This window comes from Rana temporaria, chromosome 3 (assembly GCF_905171775.1).
Source record: "Rana temporaria chromosome 3, aRanTem1.1, whole genome shotgun sequence".
Taxonomy (NCBI): domain Eukaryota; kingdom Metazoa; phylum Chordata; class Amphibia; order Anura; family Ranidae; genus Rana; species Rana temporaria.
Window position 1 is genome coordinate 384,301,060 of NC_053491.1, and position 26,324 is coordinate 384,327,383.

At 44.0% G+C, this 26,324-nt stretch overlaps 1 protein-coding gene across 2 annotated transcripts; it reads left to right on the top strand.

The window, feature by feature from the left end:
* Window positions 1-395: 395 nt before the first annotated feature.
* On the top strand, window positions 396-19,560 carry LOC120932879 (E3 ubiquitin-protein ligase TRIM39-like). 2 transcript variants are annotated; one of them, XM_040345685.1, is made up of 2 exons: window positions 396-1,611; window positions 18,963-19,560. In XM_040345685.1, exons 1-2 carry the CDS (start codon window positions 427-429, stop codon window positions 19,194-19,196), a joined length of 1,419 nt encoding a protein of 472 aa, XP_040201619.1. In that variant the 5' UTR covers window positions 396-426; the 3' UTR covers window positions 19,197-19,560. The 2 variants fall into 2 exon arrangements, with proteins under 2 accessions (XP_040201619.1, XP_040201618.1); XM_040345684.1 differs by lacking the exon at window positions 18,963-19,560 and having other exon boundaries at window positions 396-2,202.
* The last annotated feature ends 6,764 nt before the right edge of the window (window positions 19,561-26,324 follow it).

Genomic DNA, 26,324 nt, shown 5'->3' on the forward strand with positions numbered 1-26,324 from the left:
ATTTAACTATTTACCTTTGAAACCAATAATAAACACTCGCGCCCTTTATCATCCAACAAGTTGTCTGTTGTTTCTTATTTATTTAAAGTATTAAGGGTATGTTCCATCTGCTTTCCCATTGGACTTTCGCTTAGTGCTCTACTCACTACCTTCACCCCTAGACAACACATAGAGGTAACTTAATACGCCGACCCCAAAACAATCCGCGGCTCCTGAGGGGGTAGCGCAACACAAGATAGCTTGATGTAAGTGTATTTGAAATAAAGTGCTACTGGCTTTTACTTATACTTACATGACGCCCTCCCCTTGCTGTTCTTTGTCTAAAAACACTGCACCTACTCAAACATGTAAAAAAAAAAAAATGTTCAGTGACGTGTTAAGTCTGCACAGGAGTTTCACTTTCGTTTCTTTGCTTTGCTCTCAGTCATGGCGTCTGCAGATGTGAGAAAGGAGCTGCTGGATTGTTCTGTCTGTCTGAACATTTATACGGATCCTGTAACCCTGAGATGTGGACACAACTTCTGCCGGGTCTGTATTGATCAGGTATTGGATACACAGGAAGGATCTGGAGTTTATTCCTGTCCTGAATGCCGAGGAGAGTCTGTGGAGAGGCCTGTACTGATAAGGAACATAACTCTGTGTAACATTGTGGAGAGTTTCCTCTTTCCTCAGCCAACTCAGGATGAGACTGGAGTCTTCTGTACTTACTGTGTGGACTCTCCTGTACTGGCTGTTAAATCCTGTCTGATGTGTGAAGCTTCTTTATGTAATAAACACCTGAGAGTCCACAGCAAGGCACCTGAACATGTCATGACTGAACCCACCACCTCCCTGGAAAATAAAAAGTGCTCTGTCCATAAGAAGGTCCTGGAGTATTTCTGCATAAAGGACTCTGTCTGTGTCTGTGTGTCCTGTAGGTTAGATGGAGAACATCAGGGACATCAGGTGGAGATACTGGATGAGGCCTCTGAGAAGAAGAAGAAAAGACTGAGAAATGTTCTGCAGGAGCTTATCACCAAGAGAGAGGAGACTGAGAGAAGAGTCCGGAGTCTACAGCAACACAGGGACAAGATACCAGGAAAATCAGCTCATGTAAAAGAAGTGGTCTCTGCCCTGGTCAGAGATATCATAGGACAGCTGGGAGACCTGGAAAGGAGGGTCCTGAGTGAGATCTCCAGGCAAGAAGAACAAATATCATTGTCATTTTCGGACCTTCTCCAGCACCTGAAATCAAAGACAGATGAAATGTCCAGGAGGATCCATCGCATTGAGGAGATGTGTAACATTACTGATCCACTGACTCTCTTACAGGATTCAGATGGAGTTGACTTTTGTAAAACCAAGGGAGATGATGAAGACATAGAGACACATAAAAAACTGCTCCACAGTGATGGTGAACTAGATGTGACTGCAATCTCACAGACATTACACACATTATCTGACATTGTAAGAAGGGTAAATAGAGGCATCTATGTTCAGGAATCTGCAGACATATTACTGGATGTAAACACGGCTGGTAATTGTCTACAGATATCAGGTGACTTGAAAACAGCATCCTACTCAAAGAACCAGAAACACCCAGAAACAGCAGAGAGATTTCAGCATTCTCAGGTATTAAGTAGCACAAGTTTTACCTCTGGCCAACATTCCTGGGAAGTGGACACCCAGGGATCAGATGACTGGATAGTGGGGATGGGTTATGCCAGTGTAAAGCGTAAAGGGGATCGGTCATTTATTGGACAAACTAACAAGTCATGGGGTTTGGACAGAAAAAAAGAATATTGTGTGATACACGATACAAAAAAAACAAAGTTACCTGGAATTATAGTCAGTAATAGATTTAGGATCTCTTTGGATTATGAGGGTGGGCAGCTATCCTTTTATGAGCTGTGTGAGCCAATCAGACACCTCCACACCTTCACCGCCACCTTCACTGAACCCCTTCATGCTGCGTTGGGGGTATTCAAAGGATCTGTGAAGATAACAGGGTTGGATATGGAGTAGGGCCTGTTTTGTAAATATATAATACTGTGCCCAGAGACATAATACTGCTCCTTAGTTTTCCTTCTACTGTGCCTTTAGGAAAATGACACCGCATTTTCTTTGAGGTTGTCTCAAAATGTGTCCGTCTGTGGGGGTATCCCAGTGCATATGCTCAAAAATTAACCCGCAACAAGCCAATTCTTACGATGTGAACGTCATTCTACGCAAAGCCCTATCCGCGAACGACTTAAGCAAACGACGTAAAAAATTCAAAATTCGACGCGGGAATGACGGCCATACTTAACATAGGATACGCCTCACATAGCAGGGGTAACTATACGCCAAAAAAAGCCTTACGGAAACGTATGTTTCCGTAAGGACGTACGTTCGTGGATCGCCGTATCTAGCTAATTTGCATACTCAACGCAGAAATCAACGGAAACGCCACCTATCGGCCAGTGTAAATATGCACCTTAGATCCGACGGCGTACTAAGGCCCCGTACACACGGTCGGACCAAACCGATGAGACTGGCCCGTCGGACTGTTTTCATCGGTTCACCTCTGAAGTGGCCGTACGGCCTGATATGTGTACACACCATCAGTCCAAAATCCGAGCGGGTCAGAACGCGGTGACGTCAAACACACGACGTGCTGAATAAAATGAAGTTCAATTCTTCCAAGCATGCGTCGACTTGATTCTGAGCATGCGCGGGTTTTGAACCGATGCTTTTCTGTACTAACCATCGGTTTGGTCCGATGGGGCAGCGGTCCATCGGTTCGGTTTTGAAGCATGTTTAGAAATTTTGGACCGAAGGAAACCCGACCGATGGGCTATACACACTTCGGTTCATTCTCATCGGACCAAACCGACCGTGTGTACGGGGCCTAAGACGTACGCCAGTCGTCGGATCTAGCACAGCTTCAGGCGTATCCTGTTTTGTGGATACAAAACAAAGATACGCCGGAGCAAATTAGAAGTTACGCGGCGTATCAATAGATACGCCAGCGTAACTTCTTTGTGGATCTGCCCCCAAATCTTCTTATCCAATTTCAGTACCTCACCTCGTAAATGCTCTTTTGGCTAAATAGTCCCAAATTCCCACGGATACAATCCAAAATGCCCAAAAAGTGTAGGTTGTTATAGATGCAAAGGGATTATGTATTATGTATTATTTCCATGGTTTTGATATGGGATGTTCCAAGGATCTCCTATGAACGTTATGGTTAAGTGTCCATAAATCTTTAACCATATAGTGTATATAGCCATTTTTTGAAAAATATTTGTATGTAGTTATGGGTTAAAGCTAATACATTCTATGAGGTCACCCTATCTCAAGTACAGCTTGCTAAGAGTGACCTTTACTAGGGGGCACTTGGTGAACACTGGCTTTTGTTAATGCACAGAAGCTGAAAAACACCACCTTAAAGCGGGAGTTCACCCAAAAACATTTTTAACATTAGATTGATGCTCATTTTGTCAAGGGGAATCGGGTAGTTTTTTTAAAAATGAAGCAGTACTTACCGTTTTAGAGAGCGATCTTCTCCGCCGCTTCCGGGTATGGTCTTCGGGACTGGGCGTTCCTATTGGATCGACAGGCTTCCGACGGTCGCATACATCGCGTCACGAGTAGCCGAAAGAAGCCGAACGTTGTTACTGCTCTATAATGCGCCTGCGCACCGACGTTCGGCAACTTTCGGAAAATCGTGACGCGATAGATGCGACCGTCGGAAGACTGTCAATCAAATAGGAACGCCCAGTCCCGCAGCCCATACCCGGAAGCGGCGGAGAAGATCACTCTCTAAAACGGTAAGTACTGCTTTGTTTTTAAAAAAACTACCCGATTCCCCTTGACAAAATGAGCCTCAATCTAATGTTAAAAATTAACATTTCCGGGTGAACCTCCACTTTAACCAATGCTGTCTAATGTCTTAAAACGTTTTAATTCTTAGACATTTTGGGGCCCTTTCATTCCTACATCTTAGAGGACCAGAGATGCATTTAGCATATTGGCGAATAGGGGTGTGGGTAAATTATGTATAATAAAAAGATCCGGTAGCGCTGAAGTCCTTAAAGTGTAGTTTATTGGTACTTCAGAGTGACAACAAAACAATAGGGCTGATGCGTTTCAGCAAAAGCCTTAGTTGTAGCTGTTTATGACGTTGGAGTGTGAAGGGACACATTGAGCTCAGGCACCTGTTAGTGGATCTGGTGTATGGATTTACCCCTGCAAAGAGTGCTATTACCTTTCTAACTTTCGTGTGGGTAAATTATATAAAGGTATAATAATGGTATCTATAATAAAAACTTAAGAGTGAATTTTTCATACATCATCAGGTAAACAATTTTTAGTTTGTGCTCTAAAATGTCCAGTTTTATAATAAATAATGATTTTTCGCATTTTGACTGGCTTCTAAAATCAATGTCCTTGAACATTTTGCTACTGCATATGGTTTCCTTAACCACTTCCTTACTGGGCACATATACCCCTTCCTGACCAGGTGAAATTTCAGCTTGTGGCACTGCGTCACTTTAACTGACAATTGCGCGGTCGTGCGACGTGGCTCCCAAACAAAATTGACGTCCTTTTTTCCCCACAAATAGAGCTTTCTTTTGGTGGTATTTGATCGCCTCTGCGGTTTTTATTTTTTGCGCTATAAACAAAAATAGAGCGACAATTTTAAAAAAAACAATATTTTTTACTTGTTGCTATAATAAATAGCCAATTTAAAAAAAAAAAAAAAAAATTTCTCAGTCTAGGCGATACGTATTCTTCTACATATTTTTGGGGGAAAAAAATCGCAAGAAGCGTCTGGTTTGCGCAAAAGTTATTGCGCTTACAAAATAGGGGACAGAATTATTATTATTTTTTATTAATTTTTTTTACTACTAATGGCGGCGATCAGCATTTTTTTTCGTGACTGCGACGTTATGGCGGACACATCGGACACTTTTGACCCATTTTTGGCGCCATTCACATTTATACAGCGATCAGTGCTATAAATATGCACTAATTACTGTATAAATGTGACTGGCATTGAAGGGGTTAACACTAGGGGGTGAGGAAGGGGTTAAATGTGTACCCTAAATTGTGTTCTAACTGTAAGTGGAGGGGGGGTGACTGGGGGAGGAGACCGATCTGTTACAAGAGACACAGATCGGTCTCCTCTCTCCCCTGACAGGACGTGGATCTCTGTGTTTACACAGAGAGCTCCACGTCTTGTCCCTGTAGCCGCCGATCGCGAGTCCCTGGCGGACATCACGGCCGCCAGGCACTCGCATCGGCATCTCAGCGATGCGGCGAGCACACGCGCGCCGCCGGACGCGCGCGCACCGCTGGATGCGTGCGCAGGCCGTGTTTTTACGGCCTGTTAGAGATTGAGAACCACCCCGCGGCCGTATAAAGTCGTACGGCCGTCGGGTAGTGGTTAAAGGAGTTGTAAAGGCAGAAGGTTTTTTTTATCTTAATGCATTCTATGCATTAAGATAAAAAAACATTCTGTGTGTGGCAGTGTAGCAGTGTGTGTAGCAGTGTGGATTTTATTTAAATCAAATCAATTTAAATCCTGATTTAAATCACTAGTAAAAAGGCTTGATTTAAATCATAATTTTTGAAGAGCAACTGTCATCTCTGTCCTGCAGCGGCTCCTCCTCTTACCCGCTGTTGACTCACAGACAGCCTCATTCACTTTAATGGGATGGCTGGTGATGCGACAGTGAGTGGATACCCGCTAACAGGTGCTGCCATGATGGATTTGAATTGACAGGTTATATTTAAATGTTAGGACTTATTCTTGCTAGTAGTTAGAATCTTTAATATTTGTAAACAAAATTAAGGTTTCCCATTTAGAATAAGCTGTCAGGTTAGTAAAACAGCGATGTCAGAACTAATTCAATCATACAGTTTGTAGTGTACATAGATTTAAAAAGCAGGAATATTCCTGAACTTTGTTCTCATTGTTACTGTGAAATTGTGTGAGTGCATCAATGCAGTGCATGTTATCTCAGCTTGCAGAGCTTGGATTCATTGCAAAAATGTAAATATTGCAGAATATACAGTCTCATGCTACGTAACTAAGCTCCATTTCATGCTAAGTAAACTCAATTATTAATGTATCTTGGATAGAAAACTATATATAGCTAGAGTTATACTTCAAAAGCATTTTATTAAAATAAATTACATTGATTTAAATCCCAAAAATCCGATCCGATTTTTTTTCCCCTGAAAAAAATCATAGATTTTTATCCACCCTGGTGTGTAGCAGCCTCTCCGGCACCCGTTTCTCTCCAACGATGTCCACGAATATCTAAGCCATCTAGGCCACTCTTCCCGATTGGCTGAGACACAGCAGCGGCAGGATTGGCTCCCATGGCTGTCAATCAAAGTCAGTTAGCCAATCAGGGGAGAGAGGGGGCGGGGCTGGGTCAGGGCTCCATGTCTGAATGGACACACCGAGCTGTGACTTGGCTCCAATGCCCCATAGAAATCTGCTGACTGTGGGGGCACTCGATAGGAGGGAGGGGCCACGAGCAGTAAAGAGGGACCTGAGAAGAGGAGGATCTGGGCTGCTCTGTGCAAAACCAACTGCACAGAGTAGGTAAGTATAACATGTTTGTTATTTTTTTTTAAAACAAGACTTTACAATCACTTTAAATGTCTAGTCAATTGCTACTCCAGAAATTTGCCTTGACTGCTTAGTTAACACTGCACTGCTACAATTGAAAGTCACTTCCTATGAATACAAAATTATGGGACAAGAACTGTGAAGAAATACATACTTTTTGTAGACATAATAGCCCCGTTTGTGTGACAGTATTAACTGATTGTGCCAAAGTGGCGATTTATTGTTTTGGGTTGCTTTGGCGTGCTTCTGAGTTTCTTTACAATATATTATACAATCAAACAACCTAACAGCTCCCTCTGAACTTGAACAAGAAAAACACAAGAGAAGTTGTCTCTCTGCTTCTTCAAAGGGACAATGAGAAAAAGCCATGTATGTGCAATACAGCTTAGTGGTGCATAGAAGCACTGCCATGTCTGGTGTAGGCCACATTGCCTGCTGCTGATGTGTGCGCTCTACAAGGAGGCATAGATAGAATAGGAGGGGGTGGTGAGTTAGACTGTTATCCCTTCATTTACTTTTGTGTTCCTTAAAGGAGTTTTCCACCCATTTTTTAAGTTTATTAAAAGTCAGCAGCTACAAAAAGTGTAGCTGCTGGCCTTTAATAAACTGACACTTACCTGCTCCAGCGTTCCAGCGACGCGCCGGCCGGGGGTCCGCTCCTCTCCCCCCCTCCCCGGCCAGCGTCTTCATTGTCACTGTGGGCACCCGGCCGTGACAGCTTTCGGCTTCACGGCCGGGCACCCACTGCGCATGCGTGAGCAGCACTGCGCATGCGTGCGCGGCCCGGCGCTGCGCTGTTTGATTGGACAGGCGATCGCCTAGGACCTGACGTGTCCTAGGCGATCGCCTACAGGGAGGGGCTGCCAAAAGGGCAGCCCCTCGGCGGAAGGAGGAAGTGGGACAGGAAGTCCCCTTCTCCTGAAGCCCCCACCCCCCCCCAAAAAAATTACATGCCAAATGTGGCATGTAAGGGGGAGAGGAGTGGGTTAAGAGGAAGTTCCATTTTTGGGTGGAACTCCTCTTTAAAGTATAACTCCACTTCATTTGTTTTTTTTACCCCCTCTTCCCTTCTGTAAAAAAAGAAACAAGAATTGCTGCATAATATATATTATCTCTCCAGCTTCCTACCTCTGTCTATTGCCAGGAGTCTTCTTCTGGCAGAACGACATATTATGCCGCGTACACACGATCAGTCCATTGACTTGATTCTGAGCATGTGTGGATTTTTAACCGATGGTTGTGCCTACTAACGATCGGTTTTGTCCTATTGGTTAGGAATCCATCTGTTAATTTTAAAACCAGTTGCCTTTTTTTTAACCTATGGTTAACTAACCGATGGCGCCCACACAAGATCGGTTTTGACCAATGAAAACGGTCCATCAGACCATAAGTCTTCTCAATTCCTGTGAGACCAGCCTGTTTATATGCCCCCTAGGGGGCGCATTATCACACAGACTGGGTTTACGACACTGGACTGGCTTTCTGGACTAATTAGTATTTTTCATATACAAATATAGCTAAAAGCCACAATGTCCTCAGTGTCTTGCAGCCTTCCAGTGTGACATCTTTTTTTACTGTAAGTACTTGCACTAGGATAAAAGCAAAAGAAGAAGGCACCCTGGCCAAGTGCATTATCACAAGACTCGCTATTGAATAAAACCAAATTCCAATGTACTCAATAAGATACACGATAGAGTGCATGTAACATAATCCAGTCCCATTGCTGAATACGTGTTCATCCACAGGAGGGGGAGGAGCTGAGTATACAAGAGGCTCTCAATATGCATTAACCCCCACAAGGTGGCAATCAAAGACTGACATTAACCTAAAATCAGCCATATAGCAATTGTATACTTGCCCCCCCTTTTTTTAGGGGTTGGCGCTTGTACTTTGGACAATTGGTGTACAACTATATATAGATTGCAGTGTGTGTGTGTGGGGGGGGGGGGGGGTCTGGTCAGCTTTGAAGAAGAGGGCATTGCCCTTGAAATGCATGAGCTATACCCCAGTAGATGGTAGATGGACACATATTCAGTGCTGGGACTGGATTATGTTACATGCACTCTATCGTGTAACTTTGTGAATACATTGGTATTTGGTTTTATTCAATAAAGAATATTGATGCACTAGGCCGGTGCACCTTCTTCTTTTGCCTTTATTTTGGTGTTGGTCTTCCCCGATCTGAAGTGGGAAGCAAGGCCGATGTGGTGTGTGGCACTGAAGTTACAGTGGCAGTTTCCCATGTTTTTTTGACAAGATTGAAGAGGAGCTTGACATTGGCCTGCACGGGACTCGCTATCTTAAGGGTCTTTCTTACCTGTAGCGCTGGCAATAGACTTTTGTTTTATAATCTTGCTCTAGGCTTCAGTGGCGGCCCGTCCATAGGGGCGCCCGCCGCCCCCCATCCCACAGTCAGTAAAAAAAAAAAAAAAAAAAAAATTTTTAAATCTGTCCCTTTAAGAATTTTTTTTTCCCCCAAAAACGGGCCTTATGTGCTCTGTGTCCGCGCGCCGGACGCCGGGAACAGTGCTGTAGGAGTAGCGCCACATCTGTGCAATCACGGGATTGCAGACGCGGCGCTACATTGGCACAAAAAATATGCCTTTGTGGCGTTCTCCATCGCGCCACTTGCTTCCGACGTCACTGGAAAAACAGGAAGTGACGTCGGGTCAGCTCGAGCTCAGTGCGCCCGACCGTGGAAGAGGTAAGCCTGCCTGTCTCTACATCAGTGGCCGCTTCACAGCAGCATCCAACCCCTCCCGCGATTTCCAATTTTTTTTTCTACTTAATAATCCGCGGCCCCCCCCCCCCCGCTTATTCAAACTCCTTTTTTATCTAATATTCGGCGGCAACCCCCCCCCCCCGCTTATTCAAACTCCTTTTTTATCTAATATTCTAATATTTTATCTAATATCCACCCTCCACCCCCCCTGCTTAATCCAATTTATTTTTTATATATTTTTTAATATTTTTTTAAAATATTTTTTAATATTTAATATTCAGCGAAAATAATGCCAGGCAACAACCCCCCCCCCCCCCAATCAATGTTTTTTTTATTTAATATTAGTTAAATATATTAAGCTTATTAACAGTTTATTTTTTATATTTGATTCAATTTAGCATTAAGTATAAAAAAAGATTTTTTTTTAATAACTGGGGGGGGGGAGGTGGTCTGGTGGGGTAGTGTTACCGCCCGCTGTAGTGTTACTTGTGCTGTAATGAATTTTTACATAGAAAAGAAATGTTGTTAATAAATGGGTAAATGAATTATAAAAAAAAGATTTTTCCAATAACGGTTATTAAAAAAATCTTTTTTTTATAATTAATTTACCCATTTATTAACAACATTTCTTTTCTATGTAAAAATTCATTACAGCACAAATAGCGGGCGGTAACACTACCCCACCAGACCACCCCCCCCCCCCCAGTTATTAAAATACTTAATGTGCAGGGAAAATATCGGCCGTCAACACCACCCCACCCCCCGCTTGCAAATTGTCCTGCGACTTGGGACTGGAAAGTTGGAGGATAAGTTGGACCCGATGATTTCCAATGAGAACTGTTCATATCTGTGCAATTTTGAAGTAGTCCATGCATTACTTTTGTCCCACCTTGATGTGACTTGAGGTCCATAGACCTCCAGAATACATAGGCATTGCTTCAAGTCGCTGCAAAATCGCACCAAAAAATTGTGGCAGAATCTTGCGACTTTCAGGCTAATGCAGTCTGAAAGTTGCACAATTCTACTGCAATTCTGATGTGACTTAAAGGAGTTCTCTGAGCTAAAACTTTTAACCCCCGCTGTGCCCGGGCTGTAAAACTATACAAAATAAACCTTCACTTACCTGCCTACAATCCCCCGTTGTTCCGATATCGCCGTCCCGTTCTCCGGTCCCGGTCTCTTCCGCTTCCTGTGTGTCGGTGACTCATAGTGCGCTCAGCCTATCAGCGGCCGCAGCAATGTCCCGTCGCGGCCGCTGATAGGCTGAGCGCACTGTGAGTCACCGACCCCCAGGAAGTGGAAGAGACCGGGACCGGAGAACGGGACGGCGATATCGGAACAACGGGGGATCGTAGGCAGGTAAGTGAAAGTTTATTTTGTATAGTTTTACAGCCCGGGCACAGCGGGGGTTAAAAGTTTTAGCTTAGAGAACTCCTTTAAAGCAATGCCTGTGTATTCTCGAGGTCTACGGACCTCAAGTTGCATCAAAGTGGGACCAAAGTAATGCAGGGACTACTTTGAAGTCGCACAGATATGAACGGTTCTCATTGGAAATCATGGGGTACGACTTGTCATGCAACATTTAAGTCCCAAGTCGCAGGACAAGTAATTCCTGCAGTCTCTGGTAATCTTGTGCAGTATGTCTGCAGTCTCTGGTAATCTTGTGTAGTATGTCCGCAGTCTCTGGTAATCTTGTGTAGTATGTCCGCAGTCTCTGGTAATCTTTTGCAGTATGTCCGCAGTCTCTGGTAATCTCCTGCAGTATGTCCGCAGTCTCTGGTAATCTCCTGCAGTATGTCTGCAGTCTCTGGTAATCTTGTGCAGTATGTCCGCAGTCTCTGGTAATCTTGTGCAGTATGTCCGCAGTCTCTGGTAATCTTGTGCAGTATGTCCGCAGTCTCTGGTAATCTTGTGCAGTATGTCCGCAGTCTCTGGTAATCTTGTGTAGTATGTCCGCAGTCTCTGGTAATCTTTTGCAGTATGTCCGCAGTCTCTGGTAATCTCCTGCAGTATGTCCGCAGTCTCTGGTAATCTCCTGCAGTATGTCCGCAGTCTCTGGTAATCTTCTGCAGTATGTCCGCAGTCTCTGGTACTCTTGTGCAGTATGTCCGCAGTCTCTGGTAATCTTGTGCAGTATGTCCGCAGTCTCTGGTAATCCTGTGCAGTATGTCCGCAGTCTCTGGTAATCCTGTGCAGTATGTCCGCAGTCTCTGGTAATCCTGTGCAGTATGTCCGCAGTCTCTGGTAATCTTGTGCAGTATGTCCGCAGTCTCTGGTAATCTTGTGCAGTATGTCCGCAGTCTCTGGTAATCCTGTGCAGTATGTCCGCAGTCTCTGGTAATCCTGTGCAGTATGTCCGCAGTCTCTGGTAATCTTGTGCAGTATGTCCGCAGTCTCTGATAATCTCATGCCCATTTCGAGTCCTTCATTACTAACAGTGTCATATTTTAGTTTGTTTGCACCGATCTGTAAGGCTGCGCTATATACCATGATTTGTGATGCTGGGGCTATATACTCTGTGCTGTGACGCTGAGCTGTATACTCCTGACATTGAGTGGAATACAGGGGACGGAGTGGTGGATTCTATAAGGGGTGTGGCTTATGAGAAGTGGGAGGGACCAAATGTGGAAGGGCGGGGTATTGCGCCCCCCCATCATAAAACTTCACCAGCCGCCACTGCTAGGCTTGCTATTAGTCTCTTGCAGTCCACGTGCAGAAGAGTTTAGACTGGGAGAGAGAAAAGCAAAACCAATCAGGTGTGATGCAGTGCAAGGAACATTCTAATCAGTGGTAGCCCATCCATTAGGGGCACATGGGCGCCACCTTCCATCCATGCATCCGGCCCCCTAATCTACATGCAGGGCGACGGATGCATGGATTCCAATGGGGGGTTGTTGTTTTTTAAACACATGATTAGAGCTGGAGGCTCTAATAGGTTTCAAAAAAGGGTGGGCTCGGGACGCAGAGCATTGCGCTCTGCACACACCCAGTTGTGTGATAATAGCGAATGAATATTCGCTATTCTCACAGTGATGCTCCTGCCGACCAATCAGGAAGCAGGAGGGAGGAGACGCACTGCGGAAGCCGGTGTCATCCAAAGGAGGGGGAAGGATGAAAGCCGCTGCTCGTCGCTCATAGTATACGCTGCCTGATCCGCCCGCTATCTAGATGGGATAAGTGCAAGGCTTTGATGTCCGACCGACCGGGGGGTGGTTGTTTTCCGTCTCCCCCAAAAAGAAAACTGCCAGCCGCCACTGATGCTAATAGATGGAGATGAGTAATTTCATTGGTCTGCTGCTTCTCTTTTGACTGCCCAACCCCAGAGTGAAGCAGGGTACAAGACCAATACTTGCTTACTGAATTACAGTAGAGAAAAATTCTATCGTCTGTCGTTCAGGGAACCCACCTTGTGAAATGCCATGCAGCCATTGCTAGAATGCATGTGGAGAAGAAGAGGAAGCTAAAAAGCTGCAGGAGGTTATGAGTGCTGAGGTATGGTGGCAAAATAATTGTAAATATTGTAGTATTAGTGCCCCCTCCTGGCAACCCTTTAACTGAGTCTTAATGCTGGGAGGCAGGACAGACTTCCCAATCATTGATCACTTTGATTGGCTGTCACTGTGGTCAAACATCAAAACCAAATTCTACATTAATACACTACTATTCATTTCTAACAAAAAGTATCAAAATGTGTACAAAAACATCTTTTATTCTTCTTTTCTTTTTTCATTCAATAATTTTTAGTACAATTTTTTGATAATTTTTGTTAGATTTCCATAGTAGCCCATTAAAGTAGCATTTGATTTTGATGTTTGGTCTAAAATATGACTAATGGGATTCTAGATTTCTAAAGGTTATTAGTTGTAGGCCAAGAGTGTGTTGGAGCTGGTCTGTCACTGTGGTCACAAAATCGGAAGCATATTCTACTGGCTCCCCATCATAAACAGAGACCAGGAGCTTTCTTTGACGGCTCTATCACTAGGCCAGGAGTGCACAGTGAGCGCATTCTCAGCACAGAGACCAAGAGCTTTCTTTGACCGCTCTATCACTAGGCCGGGAGTGCACAGTGAGCGCATTCTCAGCACAGAGACCAGGAGCTTTCTTTGACCGCTCTACCACTAGGCTGGGAGTGCACAGTGAGCGCATTCTCAGCACAGAGACCAGGAGCTTTCTTTGACTGCACTCTATCACTAGGCCGGGAGTGCACAGTGAGCGCATTCTCAGCACAGAGACCAGGAGCTTTCTTTGACTGCACTCTATCACTAGGCCGGCAGTGCACAGTGAGCGCATTCTCAGCACAGAGACCAGGAGCTTTCTTTGACTGCACTCTATCACTAGGCCGGGAGTGCACAGTGAGCGCATTCTCAGCACAGAGACCAGGAGCTTTCTTTGACCGCTCTATCACTAGGCCGGGAGTGCACAGTGAGTGCATTCTCAGCACAGAGACCAGGAGCTTTCTTTGACTGCACTCTATCACTAGGCCGGGAGTGCACAGTGAGCGCATTCTCAGCACAGAGACCAGGAGCTTTCTTTGACTGCACTCTATCACTAGGCCGGGAGTGCACAATGAGCGCATTCTCAGCACAGAGACCAGGAGCTTTCTTTGACCGCTCTATCACTAGGCCGGGAGTGCACAGTGAGCGCATTCTCAGCACAGAGACCTGAGCTGCCATTGATGCATATGTGTGGCGTGTGGGGATAAAGGTCCACCTACCCTGCCGCTACATATGTGTGTTACATGGTTGGCAAAAGGTTAAAAACTCATGACAATTGTTTTAATACACAGCATTTTAGCTTCCGTTTGGGTTTACATATACTATAATTGTATAAATAGGTATACTCAGAGTTTATCTTCTATTACATTGTAACAATTATCTGAACACCCGCAGACTTGGCAGAAACATAATATACTAATTAGTGAATTGCTGCATGCCCCAGCGCCCTTTGCTTGTGACAGGCTCCCTTTAATTGGCTTGAATTTTTCAGTAGAATGCGCAATCCTTGGCAGTTGCTGACCTTGAACTAAGCCAACATGAACCTCAGGTTAAAACTAGAGCCAGCTGCAGCAGCTGATGCCTTCAGTGGAAACCTAGAGGTTAACATACTCTCAAAAGCCATATATTACGCTGCTGGAAGTGTCCAGGAAAGGAAATGGATTAAGCCGAAGGGCCCACATTTTTCCATCCTGCCTCCTCCCGCCAAGTCGCCCCCCGAGGTCGGTCAGCATCCGGAACTCAGCGGCACTGGGCCCTGCAACCTTAGCGACACAAATCCAATTGAGAGTATAGTTACGTAGTGACTGCAAAATCAATGATACATTAGGAGTCCATGTGAAGAGTGAAAAAGGTTTGAGCATTTAAAGGTGTGGGCTACTTTAAAATAAGGCGCGATATCGAGCTGGGAAAATGGCTTGAAAATGGCAGCCTTTTCAAGAAGAAAGAATGAAATCGCCACAGGTTGGAGATTTAGCTAGAAAGTAGCAACAGGGAGTCCCTTTTATTATTGCATTCACTGTCTTCTGAAAACATCTCTTTAGCGCTGCTGAAGGGTGTCTATATAAATGTATATGACTATTGGCTTGGCCGACGCTGTTAGAGACAAAGAAGATTGTTCAGAGTCACTCACTGCTGGCAGCTGGAATACTATGCTATACTAAAGGTCAGCGAATAATCAAAATAATTATCAATATTTTTCCGTGTGATGCAAATGTCAGCAATGCATTGAAACTGATGTTTAGGTCCAGCTCCAAAACGTTATTCCATTTTGGATAGAGTGGGGACAAACTGGAACCCCTGTCAAGTTTTAACTGCTGCGTGTGGGAAAATTCATCTTCTCTATTTGTCCTGAAGACTGACATGGAAAGTCCAAAGTTTTTAAGTTGTCATCAAAGGTGAGGATAAATATTCAAATGAGGAAACCTCTTCTGGTAACAACTGTCTAATGTCCCGTACACACGGTCGGAATTTCCGACAAGAAAAGTCTGATGTGAGCTTTTGGTCCGACCGTGTGTAGGCTCCATCTGACTTTTCCTGTCGGAGTTTCCGGCAACAAAAAATTGAGAGCTGGTTCTCAAATTTTCAGACGGAAAAAATTCCAATCGGAAATCCCGATCGTCTGTAGCAATTCCAATGCACAAAATTCCAACGCATGCTCGGAAACAATTCGACGCATGCTCGGAAGCATTGAACTTCATTTTCTCGGCTCGTCGTAGTGTTGTACGTCACCGCGTTCTTGACAGTTGAAAGGTCAGAGAACTTTTGTGTGACCATGTGTATGCAAGCCAAGCTTGAGCAGAATTCCATCAGAAAAGCCATCCAAAGTTTTTCCGACAAAAAATCCTATCGTGTGTACGCAACATAAGAAGGGAATTCTCTTCACTTTGTAGAAATTTCCTCTCACTTCCTGTTACATCTCTGGAACAGGAAATTAAGGGACATCTCTCCAATGTGGCACAGGTATAAAAAAAAATTATTGGAATAGGTTTAACCATTACCTATTCTATCCAAAACAAAAAAAAGTTATACACTGCAAGACTGTTTTTAGATAAGTTGGGGCCTTGTGCAAGAATCAAACTGGGGCCCTCTTACCTGGAATACTGTAAGTCCTCTGACACAACCCAGTTCATATAGCACAGAATGATGTTCTGCCAAGTATCTTCCTGTCTTTAATTTTTCAAAAAGTTAAACAGATATCTTGATAGAGTTCACTAAGTACCAAGAGTGGCATCTTTTTTACTAGGGTTGTCCTGATACCGATACCGAGCATTTGAGCGAGTACTTGTACTCGCACAAATGCTCCCGATGCCTTAGCCGATACCTGGGATGGGAGAGAGGCGAAGTCAGCTGGCGGAGCAGAGGACGGAGTCAGCGGGCAGAGTGGAGGGTCGAGCGAGTCCTCAAGCAGGTAAGCTGGCAGGGGTGTAGAGTGCAGAGTGTAGCCACATCATCTATTGGGATCGATTACCGGAGCCGTCACATTTGGTAATGGAAGTGACGCTCCGTGTTGCCATCAGTGCTTGAAAATCCCGACGCCCATCTTGGTACACCCTGCACCCGGCCACAGTATGCCAGCAGCGGACATCTTGTTACACCCAGCCCATATAGTTTTGGCTGGGTGTAACAAGATGGCCTCTGCTGGTTTAATGCGGCCGAGTGCAAGGAGTACCAAGATGGGCATCGGAGGCAGCCTTCCCTAATGGTACTTCAGTGCCTGCCCATCAGTGCCCATAAATGTCACCTATCAGTGCCCAATGCCCATAAGTGCCATTGTTTCGACACATATGGTGACCCATCACATTTGGCTACCCGCTGGAGTGCGCATGCAGCAGCTGGTGGCCCCAAGAAATAGGGAACCGCCAAGTAATTTAACCGAGAAAAAAATATATACTAATGACAGAAAAAGAAAACGGCTGACAGTGCCTTATATCTCCGTGTATCCTGATCAGCCTCCAAGCCGGTGGGCGTGCGTGCTGACGTGGTAAGGTCACCTGACGCGTGTCGTCATTGGACGTTGTCAAAAGTGACACATCACTTTTGACAACGTCCAATGACGAAACGCATCAGGTGTCCTTACCACGTGAGCACACACGCACGCTCTTCTGTTTGAACGGCCACGTCCCCGCCGGCTTGGAGGCTGATCAGGATACACAGAGACATATGGCACTGTCAGCCGCACTAGGACAGCAGGCCTATCTCTGTTTTTATTTGTATTTGTTTTTCTTTTTCTGTCATTAGTATATATATTTTGGCGGTTCCCTATTTCTTGGGGCCACCAGCTGCTGCATGTAACAATTTTCTATGCAACCAGCAATTTTAAAAAATAAACCATATCTGGTAACCGGATTTAAAAAAAACACATTACACTATGTGTACTTCATTTTCTTTTGCCGAGTGACACACTGCAACCGCTGACTGCACTTTAAAGAAAATTACCAAGACCACGGACATTGGCTGGGATCCAACAGAGGACCTTTGGACACCACGAGAGAACTAGGTACCACTACCAACCGCCTGTTACCCCGGCTGCGGCACCTACATTTGGTAAGTGGGGACCTATGAGGGGGAGCACCAAAGTCACCCTGTCACTGGATCAACATAACCAGCACTAAAGTCACCAATACAGACGTTCCTGGGAACTCATTTTTGTTTATCACTGTGTGTATCACTTTATTTGTTTTGTTCAAATCCTAGAGGTTTAAGGATCAATGGGACTTGGAGTGTCCACACTTTGGCTATTGGCCTAAAAAAAAAAAGGGGTGTGCACCTCCACATTGAGACTGGTCTCTTTCTTTTTTTTGGCATCACTTTTTGATGTTGATTTATTTATGTTTGCTTATTTTGCTGTTTGATGTATCCATACTCTGCTCAACAACTGTTTTATACCAATTAGGTCACTACAGCAATCAATTAACCCATTGCATATTTAGGCTGCTGTCCTGCACATGATCCTGTCATTTTTTCCATTAATCTATTTAATTATTTTTTGCCTCTGGTCTAGTGATATACTTTGGGTCTGGCAACCAGTGGAGGCTGAGGGTCCAGTATAAAGTTTATCTTTCTAGGCACACAGTGACTAACCCTTTATTATCAAATAGGGTACCTCTCTTGCTATTTTGCACCCGGATTCCCATAGCAAGGGTGCAGGGGGAGTCTATAATTATTGGACCCAACCCCAATACGGGTACCCGACATAGACAGTTTGTCTTTGAAATACACATCTCCTGTTTCCTGTGACACTTTGGTCACTAGCAGCGCCAACTCCCCTTATCATCCATCTATTCTCCTCAGTCTCCTCACAGGGACTCCATAGGGAGGCAGCGCGGATTATCATTTGTTATTTGTATTCTTCTACCTATTTTTGGTAAAAAAAAATCGCAAAAAGCGTTTATCGGTTGGTTTGCGCAAAATTTGTGTTTACAAAATAGGGGATAGTTTTATTGCATTTTTATTATTTTTTTTTTTTTTTTACTACTAATGTCGGCGATCAGCAATTTTTTTTGTGACTGCGACATTATAGCGGACACTTCGGACAATTTTGACACATTTTTGGGACCATAGTCATTTTCACAGCAAAAAATGCATTTAAAATGCATTGTTTACTGTGGAAATGACAGTTGCAGTTTGGGAGTTAACCACAGGGGGCGCTGAAGGGGTTATGTTTCACCTAATGTGTGTTTACAACTGTAGGGGGGTGTGGCTGTAGGAGTGACGTCATCGATTGTGTCCCCCTATAAAAGGGATGACACGATCGATGCAGTCGCCACAGTGAAGAACGGGGAAGCCGTGTTTACACGCGGCTCTCCCCGTTCTTCAGCTCCGGGGGCCGATCGCGGGACCCCAGCGGCGATCGGGTCCGCGGGTCCCGCGGTCCCGGAGCTTCGGACTGGGTCGCGGGAGCGCGCCCGAGACCCACGGCTGGGTACATGTACAGGACGTACCTGTACGTACATGTGCCCAGCCGTGCCATTCTGCTGACGTATATGTGCAGGAGGCGGTCCTTAAGTGGTTAAAAAAAAATATACAACCCCTTTAAATATACATACATAAAGAAATAAGGAACTAACATGAAGCTTCCAATGCTGAATAATATAAAAGCAAACCCAACAAACTCTTCTTTTCCTTCTTACAATTACAGTGTATAACAGTGATTTACAAGAGGACAGTTTCCTGGGATCCTGCTCCTTCCTCTGCTTTGGGAGTAGTCCAGTGTATCACAAGATGTGAGTTCCTTGTAAACACCGAAAGTGGTTATATATCATCAGGCCGCTGTGTGTTCTTCGGAGAGATGGTAGCACTTCCAGCATACTCACCCAAGTTTAATATAACCAGATCATATTTCTTCCTCCTAGGATTCCCCCGGAGGAGATGATGCCTGAGTCTTTGTTTATCTCTGCAGCTGCAGTGATATATGTCTGTATATTAACATTTAAATTCACCTTTGTGGCTCAAAAATAAATAAATAATATAAAGCAAAGATGGATAACGTGATGATACATTTCATTAAAATATTTCCTCAGTTCATAATATAGCCTTCCCTTCTATACCTTTATCTAAAACACCATCAAATACAAATTTATTTTATTCAATTTTTGTATGGGCAGATTTAAAGGGAAAGTATAGTGATTTTCCTGTTTTTTGTATATTTAAAAAAATCACTGGTATAACGGTAAGCAGGAGTGCTAACCCATTAACCAGACCTGACCAGAGGGCACTTCAGTCTAGATCAGGGGTGTCCAAACTTTTTTCAAAGAGGGCCAGATTTGATGAAGTGAACATGCGTGAGGGCCAACCGTTTTGCCTGACATTCTTTGAACCATTACAAATAAATGCAAATGAACTAATACACTGCCCACAAGAATTCTCTCACCTTTTTGGCTGTGCGTGGTCAAGATTCTAAGGATGAGCTCGGGCATGTTATTCGGATATACCGTATTTATCGGCGTATAACACGCACCTTAACTGTAAGAGTTCGCTGTGTGTTCTTCGGAGAGATGGTAGCGCTTCCAGCATACTCACCCAAGTTTAATATAACCAGATCATATTTCTTCCTCCTAGGATTCCCCCGGAGGAGATGGTGCCTGAGTCTTTGTTTATCTCTGCAGCTGCAGTGATTTATGTCTGTATATTAACATTTAAATTCACCTTTGTGGCTCAAAAATAAATAAATAATATAAAGCAAAGATGGATAACGTGATGATACATTTCATTAAAATATTTCCTCAGTTCATAATATAGCCTTCCCTTCTATACCTTTATCTAAAACACCATCAAATACAAATTTATTTTATTCAATTTTTGTATGGGCAGATTTAAAGGGAAAGTATAGTGATTTTCCTGTTTTTTGTATATTTAAAAAAATCACTGGTATAACGGTAAGCAGGAGTGCTAACCCATTAACCAGACCTGACCAGAGGGCACTTCAGTCTAGATCAGGGGTGTCCAAACTTTTTTCAAAGAGGGCCAGATTTGATGAAGTGAACATGCGTGAGGGCCAACCGTTTTGCCTGACATTCTTTGAACCATTACAAATAAATGCAAATGAACTAATACACTGCCCACAAGAATTCTCTCACCTTTTTGGCTGTGCGTGGTCAAGATTCTAAGGATGAGCTCGGGCATGTTATTCGGATATACCGTATTTATCGGCGTATAACACGCACCTTAACTGTAAGAGGGAAGTTTCAGGAAAAAAATTAAATTTTAAATAAAGGATTGTGAAGCAAAAAAAGGGTCATTGCCCATCAATGCAGCCTAATCAGTGCCCATCTGCAGCCTCACCATTGCCATGAATGCAGCCTCTGAATGCAGACCCACCATTGCCATGAATGCAGCCTCACAAGTGCCGTGAATGCAGTCTCACCATTTACATGAATGCAGCCTCTGAATGCACGATGCTCGGGGATTCGTTGGGGGCTGCAAAAGAGATATGTATCCAAATTACCAGTGGCCCCCGGGCCGGACTTTGGACATGTCTGGTCTAGATACCCATACTAACTTTAGTAGCATCAGTCTATGTCGGTTAACTTGACAACAACTCTATAACTCGTTTGTATTCCCCCCTGCTGCAGGTTGTTAAGCCAGTTCCAGCATCGAGGCCTACAAAGTTTTCCGTGATAGCAAGCAACCATTCCTCTGGTTCATTATATTTTTCAGGTTTCTCACTAAAGCCAGCTTTACGGCCATCGGGAATCACATGCTTACCTGCTTACAATGCGCCTCCCCATTCTCAGTGTTTCCAGGTCTAGTCCACAAAGGTCCCAACAAACAGCCAAGGCCCTTAAGACATGGGGCCCATGTATACCCAGTGGAACCTTCCCTACCACCACCACCAAGGAGATGGACCCTCTTCCACTAGACCACTACTCATTTCCCGACTTAAACCTTTTACAATATGCAAACTTCCCAGGTATTGACTGTATTGTAAACCATAAAACATTTGCATTACTTTTTAAAGATCTTTTATTTGGCACACTGTTTTATAGTGTATGTTAACCCAACATTTCATATTCTGTTGTACCATATACTGGTGTTAAAAAGTATCCTGTTCTCTTTGCATTTCTTCCTTTGTGGGAAATACCTGGTGTTTCTGTCTGCCTTCCTTTTTTCTTATTTCAAACTGCCTACACTAAGTATGAGAGCACATCCAGCCCAGGTCCCTCCCCTGCCAGGTAGGGCTTTGCTGTGGGGCAGAGCTACATAAATTTCATAATTCAGGCATGTCCAAAGTCCGGCCGATGGGCCAATAGCGGCCCGTGTTCTGGTTTTGAACGGCCCGCCAGGTTGTCTGGACATATATATCTTTTGTGGCCCCCAACAATCTCCCAGCAACGGGGCCACAAAAGATATATACATTTTATCACTAAATGGTGCATCGTGGGCCGAATCCTGCCCGCCGCTAACATCATTCATTACATGGGAGGCACGGCAAGTCACCCATATCATCGCATCACTCCCCCTTACTCCCCCTCCCCACACACCTTATTCACAGAAGCCTGGAAGCCCTGCAGGTCCGGACAAAGGGCGGGATCTTTCAAGTTACAAAGCAGGTGATTGGTTGCTAGACAGTGTGACGGTCCCAGCAACCAATCACCCGCCTTTAACTTGAAAAGTCACGCCCTTTGTCTGGACCTGCCATGCGTGCTTCCCGGCTTATGTGATTAAGGTAGGGCAGTGTGGGGAGGGGAAATGCTGCCTTGATGAAAGGGACAGTCTGAGTCTAATATCGAGGGAGGATTGTGATGGAAGGAGTCTGTAATGGGGAGGGAGTCTGTAATGGGGGTAGGGTTGCCACCTCATCCCTTTAAACCCGAACAGATATTAATTACACAGGTTCTGAGGCTAATTTAATGCAGGAAAGGCACCAAGTGAGTTTAATTACCACCTTAATCAGCCACAGAACCTGTGTAATTAATATGTGTTCGGGTTTAAAGGGATGAGGTGGCAACCCTAAATGGGGGAGGGGTCTGAGATGGAGTGGGGGTCTATGAAGTGGGCTCTGTGATGGGGGGGTCTCTGATGGAGTGGTGATGGACTGGAGATCTGTGATGGTCTGGGGATCTGTGATGGTCTGGGGATCTGTGATGGTCTGGGGATCTGTGATGGTCTGGGGATCTGTGATGGTCTGGGGATCTGTGATGCACTGGGGATCTGTGATGCACTGGGGATCTGTGATGGTCTGGGGATCTGCGATGGTCTGGGGATCTGTGATGGACTGGGGATTTGTGATGGACTGGGGATCTATGATGCTCTGGGGATCTGTGATGGTCTGGTGATCTGTGATGGACTGGGGATTTGTGAAGCACTGGGGATGGATTGGGGATCTGTGATGGACTGCCACAAAGGCAAGAGAATTCTTGTTGGGCCGTGTATTAGTGCTCGAACGAACACATTTAGACCGAATTTTAATGGCTCAAAGAATGTCAGGCAAAATGGTCGGCATGTTCACCTCATCAAATCTGGCCCTCTTTGAAAAAAGTTTGGACACCCCTGTCATAATTGAATGGGCAAAAATACAAATCCATTGGCAGGTAAAATACCTCCTATATAGAGTAGTTATTTCATCTGTGTATTTAGCTGCTTGACTGGATTTAAGCTTTCATATGATAACTCTTGAAGTTCAATTGTGGAAGACTAAATAAAAGAAGAATTATTTTCTTAAAGCGGGAGTTCACCCGAAAAAAAATTTTTAACATTTGATTGATGCTCATTTTGTCAAGGGGAATCGGGTAGTTTTTTTAAAATCGAAGCAGTACTTACCGTTCTAGAGATAGATCTTCTCCGCTGCTTCCGGGTATGGTCTTCGGGACTGGGCGTTCCTATTTGATTGACAGGCTTCCGACAGGCTTCCGACGGTCGCATACATCGCGTCACGAGTAGCCAAAAGAAGCCGAACGTCGGTGCGGCTCTATACGGCGCCTGCGCACCGACGTTCGGCTACTTTCGGAAAATCGTGATGTGATGTATGCGACCGTCGGAAGCCTGTCGGAAGCCTGTCAATCAAATAGGAACGCCCAGTCCCGCAGCCCATACCCGGAAGCGACGGAGAAGATCGCTCTCTAAAACGGTAAGTACTGCTTCGATTTTAAAAAAAACTACCCGATTCCCCTAGACAAAATGAGCATCAATCTAATGTTAAAAATTAATTTTCGGGTGAACCTCCACTTTAACTGTCTTTACAAAATAGTGGCCGGTGCCAGATGGTGGAGAGAGATAAAGCACCTGGTCCAAATGGCATCTATCCCGATGTGCTAAAAAAAAAAATGATCTCTGTATCTGATAAACCACTGTTATCTTATATTCTCAGACTCTTTTATTTGGAACAGTCTCATGAAAAACTCTTTCAACAGTCGTTCTTAGGATTTTTTTTTAAGATGGGATTCAGCACGGGTATGTGTACATTGTATCTAACATGATTATTTTTTAAGATGCAATAAGTTTAAAACTAGATGTTCATAATGATAATAGTCCTGCAAAAGCAGTTGATACAGTTTCTTATTTGGACGTGTGCACAAGTTGGTGATGGAGGAATTAGAGGCAATTGTGGCACATAGGTAAAAAGAGCTACTTATAACTAAACGCATTTAAACCCAAAAGATAACATTTATTATATTGCAGCTTACCAATTAATGTGATGGCTGTATTAGTATTCTGTTTTAGGCTTTCTTTCTCTTATTTTCATCTGCTGATACAGCCATCAAATCTGTTCTTTTTCAAAAGAACAAGCTCTCTTGCATATGTATTTGTGGCAGGGATGAGACAAACCATTTACCACTGACAGGGGTGCTTCCAATGATCAGCTTTTATTTGTTTATGTATGTAGTGCTACTCCCTCAGGAGCCACTTGGCTTTCTGTTCTTCTGCATCAACTCTGAGGCCCCGTACACACGGCCGAGGATGAGTTCTGGGATGAAGCCGCCGAGGAGCTCGGCGGGCCGCCTTCTCCCATAGAACAACGAGAAAATAGAGAACATGTTCTCTATTTTCTCGTCGAGCTCCTCGGCGGCTCCATCGAGCCAAAACTGTACAGACGACAGAGTTTCTCGGCAGAATCCGGGTTTTGACCGAGTTTCTCGTGAATTCTGCCGAGAAACTCTGTCGTGTGTACGGGGCCTCAGAACAACCTCAGCCCCACTGACGCACCAGCTTAAGCAAATAGATACTGCACTGCTAGTTGGAGCACACATCCCTTGTGTGTGTAGGGTGCCATCATTAGGTGGATAATCCCATCTAAGGAACTAATTTGGAGGAAATGTGCTGCTCAATGCAAACAATGTCCCACCAAGCTTTCATTTTTTTAATCAAAAATATGCCCCAATTTCTTAAAATACAAAGATAAATCCTTAGAACTGTCAGAGGATTTTGCATCAGAGAAAAATGTGAAATAATATCCAGAATATCAAAATAAAACCAAACAGTGCACCTTCAAGTACAAAGTCAATAAACAATGTTGCAAGCTGGACACTTGAGCAATATTTCATGCTACTGCCAATCTAAATAAACAATCAAAACAGCCCAACCTTATAATAATGATATCCTTAACCACTTCAGCCCCAGAAGGATTTGCCCCCTTAATGACCAGGCAATTTTTTGTGATATGGCACTGCGTCGCTTTAACTGACAATTGTGCAGTCGTGTGACGCTGTACCCAAACAAAATTGATGTCCTTTTTTTCCCACAAATAGAGCTTTCTTTTGGTGGTATTTGATCACCTCTGTGGTTTTTATTTTTTTTGCGCTATAAACAAACAAAAAGCGACAATTCTGGAAAAAAATTTGCTATAATACATATGCAAAAATATATATATATATATATATATATATATATATATATATATATATATATATATTAGGGTTGTGCAAATTAACTTTTAATTAATCGATTAATCTTTAATTTTTTTGATCGAACAAAATCTTTTTGATCGCGATTAAAATTCTTTTGATTGGTACTCACCTCTCCCCCGGCTTCTGGGCCTTCAGGGAGTTCCGTCGGAGATCCAGTAACGTCACGGACACCGGCGGGGCTTGCCGTGTCCATCTGAAGGGCTCCTTTGCTGTGCCTTCATATCTGCATGCCGGCGGGACCTTACTATCTGCCACACGCAAGGGCTGTTACACTTCCCTCTATCACTTCCCTCTATCAACCTGGGATTCTACAACTATCCACTTGGAGTTGTGATAGTTCCCTTCATGGGACATCTACATGCCGACGGACTGATGTTCGCCTCTCCTCATCTGGATTCAGCAGTGGTATCATTGTACACATTTTTATACCAGTTTCATACTTAGCTACATGTTTTTATGACTGCTTTTGACTGCTTTTGGTACCGCTTGGTATTACTCGCACCATTTTTACAGTTTATGTAGCTACATCGATTTTATCTCCAGTGCAATATTAATTTGGTTACCTACTTGAAGACTATCAAAGTTTTAATGCTATTCCCATTGAGCGCTGCCTTTGTGTGGGTTTTTGTATCCTGCTATCCATTTTTCCAGTGGTTGTAGCTGCACTGGGAATCAGCCTGCAAGGAGGAGATCAGCTAAAAGTAGTTGGATCTGTATGTGCGTTATAATTAATCGAAATTAGTCGATTAATCGATAAAAAAAAAACGATTAATCGAACAGAAAAACAGCCCTAATATATATATATATAAAAACTATGTTTTTCCGTAGTTTAGGCCGATATATATTCTTCTACATATTTCTGGTAAAAAAAATCACAATAGGATTATATTAATTGGTTTGCGCAAAACTTATTGCGTCTACAAACTATGGGATAGATTTAGGGTCTTTTTTTATTGTTTTTACTGGTAATGGCGGCGATCTGTGATTTTTAGCAGGACTGCGACATTGCGGCGGACAAATCTGACCCCAAATGACACTTTTTGGGGACCAGTGATCAATTTAAAAATGTCACTGACCGGGAAGGAGTTAACAGTAAGGGACGATCAAGGGGTTAAATGTGTTCCCTCTGCGTGTTCTAAATGTAGGGGGGATGGGCT

Bases quoted from the DNA above. Each gene is read 5' to 3' on its own strand.
- LOC120932879 (XM_040345684.1), top strand. From the start codon at position 427: ATGGCGTCTGCAGATGTGAGAAAGGAGCTGCTGGATTGTTCTGTCTGT.